This window comes from Buceros rhinoceros, unplaced genomic scaffold (assembly GCF_000710305.1).
Source record: "Buceros rhinoceros silvestris isolate BGI_N320 unplaced genomic scaffold, ASM71030v1 scaffold11005, whole genome shotgun sequence".
Classification (NCBI taxonomy): domain Eukaryota; kingdom Metazoa; phylum Chordata; class Aves; order Bucerotiformes; family Bucerotidae; genus Buceros; species Buceros rhinoceros.
The window spans coordinates 35,050-40,055 of NW_010411173.1; the positions used below are offsets into that span (position 1 = coordinate 35,050).

The window sequence follows — 5,006 nt, forward strand, 5'->3', positions numbered from 1 at the left end:
TATAAAAAAAGATGAATATTACTATTGCACTTACTGCAATGTATGAGCTAATCTGGGTAGACACGAAATGCAGACAGAAATCCGCCTCACCTCTCAAGCTAATTTTAGTCTCTCCCTCTCTCCTCTGTAGCTGTGTGTGTATAAAATCACTCGCAGTCTGACAGCGTTCCAGTAACCTGTGCCACACGCAAAGCGGGATGTACTTACTAACCATCTGCTTGCATGGCATGGGTTAACCGAGCCTGTGGGATTGTGCTTACCTAAACAAAACCACTGCAGTGAGGGGAAAAACAATGAATGGGTGGAGATGATCAGCCCATGCATTCCAGCTAGTGAGTCCAGGCAGCAATGACAGCCTGAAGGTTGCAGCAGCATCAGGATCTGCATTCCAAGTGCACACTTCTCACAGTCTGGAGTGATTTTACGTGGAGCTGCTCTTTATTTGCTGAGCCATGGCCGGTAACCAGGCCAGCCTGCAGGATGATCAGAGCAGGCACTGCAAGTTCTTATCCTATATGTTCTACCAGGCTGTGAGAGATCACAAGCCTGTGTGGATGCTGGAAGACATGAGGACTATGGAATATTTTTACTGGGAGGAAAATGCCAGCCTAAGAACCTACTCACCTTCAGAAGCCCTTCTCTATGCAGTGGTGCATAACCACCTGCCTTATGCTCAGTATCTGCTGTCTCATTTTCCAGAGGAGGCTCTCAAGGTGCCTGGGGAACACTTCTGCTATTGCCCATCCTCTGCTCCTCACTTGGCCATGGCGGTCACATATGACAGGAGAGATATCTTGGGGCTGATCATCAAAATTGCACACAAGCTCCCCAGCTTGAACTCCTACATCAACAGGACTGGCTGCTTTCATCTGGAAGATGGGAAAACCCCCCTGCACCTTGCCTGTGAACTGCTGAGGTCAGAGACAGTCCTCATCCTCCTCGGGAATGGAGCTTCTCCCAGGATAGAGGACAGTAAAGGGCTTACCCCACTGGACGTCATCCTGGAGCAGATGTGGGACTCCAAAGTCAATGTGGCATCAAAGAAGCTCTGCCTCGACTACCTCTTGCTCTTCATGCCCAACCCACAGTTTAAGATGCGGAAAGTTCTGCAGGAGCATCCGGACCACTGGACAGCTTTGCTGGGGGAAGACAAATTCAACAGCCTGGTGGGGAACACACCTGCTTCTTTATATCTGCAAGCTATGCAAACTATTCTCCAGACTCTACCCCCCTCCCACTTCCCTAAAAGCATCCAGGAACTACCTATACCTCAGGCACTAAAGCCCTTACCATCCTATGGCAAAAAGCTACCAACAAAAAATGTGGTAAATGTTTTTCCTTGACTTTATTCGCTGGGTCTTGGATTTTCAAAGGCAACTTAGGGGAGCTGGTCATCCACCACCCTCTGCTTTTTAGTGTGATTTTAGTACTTAACCTATTAGGCTATGCTGGAAAATCCAACATTTTGTGACAAGATTTTAAATGTCTTTTCTAATTTACTGCAGGCACGGCACTTTTAAAGGCAAAAGCCTTCCTTGTTTTCTGTTTTGTTGTGCATGTGAAGGGTTAATTGTAGTCTAGACTGTGTTACATTTGATTTCTTAGCTGTGGGCTGGTATCAGTGTATCTGAATTCCCGATATGATAACTGTATCCTGTGTATCCTACCTGCGTAAAAAGGAACTATGTGCCCTGTGGGATTTTCAAATGGTGTGACTATGGGTCTGTGTTCTGCCAGAGCTGGGAGAAAACACCATTCTGTACCAACAGGGTTCAAACATCAAGTTTCCTTTCTAACAATGACCTAGCATCATCTGGTAATAACCAAAAAGTCCACAGCTGATGCTGCAAGGATATAGAGACAGCCTTGCAGGGTCTCTGATTTTACTGAGTTACTTTACAGCAGATCACAGCACGGAGGGCATGAGTTCAGGGTTCAGAGAAGGGCAGTGAGTGTGTATTCGGGGTGGAGGGGAGGAGGGGAAATAGAGATCAGCAGAATAGCATCCTGTCTCACCTGGAAGCGAGGGAGTTAAAGGCAGTCCCAGCCTTGATGCCTCTACAGGCTTGTGCAATGGGGAAGGAAACATTTCCCCTGATGTCCAGTAAACAAGAGGAAATCAGAGCAGAGCCAGTGGGAGCCCCGTCCTTCACAAGTGACATTTTCTGCTCCTTGGCTCGTGTGTTACCGCTGAGTGTACCTCCACAAGAGACATAGCTTCCTTACTTGGTTTCCCAGTGGGTCTCAGAGCCACCAGTATTTGCTCATTATCCTAGGCTGGGGTATGATGTTCTGTTAAAAGTTGTTGTCAAGTAGAGTTTTTTTGCCACCCAGGTCCAGACAGAGGGCCTGATCCTGGGAAAGACAAGACGTTCCCATTGACTCCCCTGGGCACTGCAGGCAGGGTGTGCTTGCAGAAAGCAGGGCTGAGGCTGCCCTGGTTTCTGGAGATCTCTGTTCCTCGCTGCCCAGGCAAAGCCCTGTCTCTTCAAGGCACTGGTTGTACCCTCCCTGGCTGTGCTCAGCACCAACAGAACAGTGGCAGGATCCCAAATCCCTTTGGGGGGATGTTCCTTATTTTGGCCCCTGCTGTTCTCCTCTCTTTTTAAGCGCAACCCTCTGCTCTGCTGAAGTACCATAACCCATTTCGCCACATCTATACTGAGCAGCAGTGAAGAAATCACTTGTGTCTTTAAGTAAATTTGGGGCCAAAGGCTGTGGGGCATAAATGCCTTTTAAGCAAGTCTCTGGCTGAGAAAGGATGTGTATTCACATCTTAATTGATCTGTGCAAAAGTGGCTCATGTCTCATCTGGCTAAATCCCTGCCTGTGCCAAGGCAGATGTGCTGGAGCTGCACCCTTTACCCTTTTTGCTATGAGCACAGGGAGCACTTCCCCTCGGTTTCCCTGTGCGCAGGGTACTTCCCATGTGCTAGGACGCTGGTGATGCCAGCCACAGCCAGGTAGAGATTTCCTGCAGGGCTGCTCGAACACCGTTTTGGAGACACTGGAATGCTCCTCCCAGACCTCCCTTCCCACGTGCAGTGGAAGCACCTCGGTGCCAGTGTCACCCGCACTACGCCGGGTGAAGATCCAGGCTTGCATGTGAGATGAAGAAAATGTCAGCTCAGCCCTAAAAGAGGCATGCAGGCCACAAAGGGTTAACCCTTCTCCTGAATTCCCTCATCCTTGGTGCTGCAGTGTCCTTCTACCCCATCCCTGGGGACTTGCATGTCTTTCCCCATCTGTGTATTCCTCCTTGTGTGGTGATGGGGGAGGGTGTGAACGGTGGCGGAGAAATTCAGGGTCGGTCTTGGGCGAGGGTTTTGCAGAGCGGCTGCTCGCTCAGCAGCCTCTGCGGCAGGCGGAGGCTGTCACAGCTTGGGAAGCAATGCAGAGCCCAAGGCAGATTTGCATTGTAAGCGGTAGCTGAGCTGCCTCTGCCGAGCCCTGTGTGCTCCCCAGCCCGGCAGCCCCCAGAAACCCCCAGCTGAGAAGAGACGAAAGCAGACACGTGCTGCCCAAAGCTGATGGGAGCAACTATGCAGAGCATGGCCCTGTGGCACCCCTGGAGTCCAGAGGAGCAGGACTGGGTTTGTCGCCGGCAGCAATGCGGTATTTCATCTGGATGTCGGTGGGTGAGAGGCGGAGGAAGCTGGTGATGGATATTATTAGAATAGTAATTAGGCCCTGGGAGAAGAGATCTTGGGGAAGGGGGGAAGGGAAATCATCAACTGTTATTGCACTGGCTTGAAACCATGAGTTTCAGTGCTATGAAGAGTTTCGGAAAAGGCAGGAGGGAGGGGAAGGTGGTTTGGCTCAGAAATCAAAAGAGGCAGGCAGGGATTCTTGGCATTAATGAGGTAGCACTTTCTCATAAGGCAGGGGCTGTACCCAGAGAGCCAGAGCAACCCACCAGGAGCAAGCGGGTCTAAAATGGTGCAGAGATCTCTTGGTGGCTGTATTAGCTGTGGATCATTACAAAGGTCAGGGTTCAGGCACTTCCAGCTTTATGGGTCGATTTGTAGCAGGGAGCAGGATGCATTTGTGCATGTGGGAGGCTACTCTCTATCCATTGGCCCAGACAGAGAATAAGAGGTGGGTTCCCAGCACCTGCTCAAGCAAATCAGATTCTGGGGCATATCTGAGTCTGGTACCACAGTCTGGAAGAAAGTTGCTGGCCCATTGTTGGCCAACATGGAAAAACTCTGGTGCACAGAGGGAAAAACTCCCTCTGCACTGGGAAGATCACTCCACTGCCCTCTTATTCCTCCTTCTCCTGACCACTTTAACAAGAGTTCAAGCACCAGCTGCTGGCCCTCAGCTGCTGATCTACTGTCGGACCTCCATATGCAGTCCTGGTGTAGCGCCATTAGCGTTGTGGTGACAACTCTTCCCATCACCTGTAGCGATACGAGTGCAGGACAGGGTGTCCTTCTGCTGGAATGGAGGAATCTTCTCCTTAAACCTGGTTTGCTTATCATGTGGTGACCTGCGTGTTAGCCTGAGATCTCATTTGGCCTCCTGCTCAGTGAGGTGACATTACATCAGATAAGGACAAATCTACCTCAGCCCCTCCTGTGTTGATTATTTTTCTCCGTTCTTTCCAAGCCAGGTCATCACTCAAAACACTTTCCACACTTCCTGCAACCTGACAGTCCGTAGTCTTGAAAAATCCCTATGCTTGCATGACAAATAAGTTAGTGACTTCTTTGTTAATCAAAAAGGGTGCTAGGTGCTCTGTAGTGATGTTTACATTTTGCATATATACCTACTGAGAGAATGCAGCTAAGATCTGTATCTCTGAACCTGGGAAAAAATATAAAAGCAAGAGCAAAAAGGGAGAGGGTGAAGTCTTTGTTAATCTTCGGACTACAGGTTGGCTCTGCAGGTTACATCTTTTTTATTTCAGTTTTGAGGAGTAGCATTGTAAGGGTCTGAGTTGTGTGTGTGTGTATACGCGTGGCTGCGTGTGTGTACATGTGTGTCTGTGTCTCTGTCTGCCC

General features: G+C 49.6%; 1 protein-coding gene across 1 annotated transcript; it reads left to right on the forward strand.

The window, feature by feature from the left end:
• The first annotated feature begins 452 nt into the window (after positions 1-452).
• LOC104493261 (ankyrin repeat domain-containing protein 9-like) lies at positions 453-1,343 on the forward strand. Its single transcript, XM_010135911.1, has one exon. It carries the CDS (start codon positions 453-455, stop codon positions 1,341-1,343), a length of 891 nt encoding a protein of 296 aa, XP_010134213.1.
• The last annotated feature ends 3,663 nt before the right edge of the window (positions 1,344-5,006 follow it).

Excerpts from the sequence above, each read along its gene's own strand:
- LOC104493261 (XM_010135911.1), top strand. The coding sequence starts at position 453 with ATGGCCGGTAACCAGGCCAGCCTGCAGGATGATCAGAGCAGGCACTGC.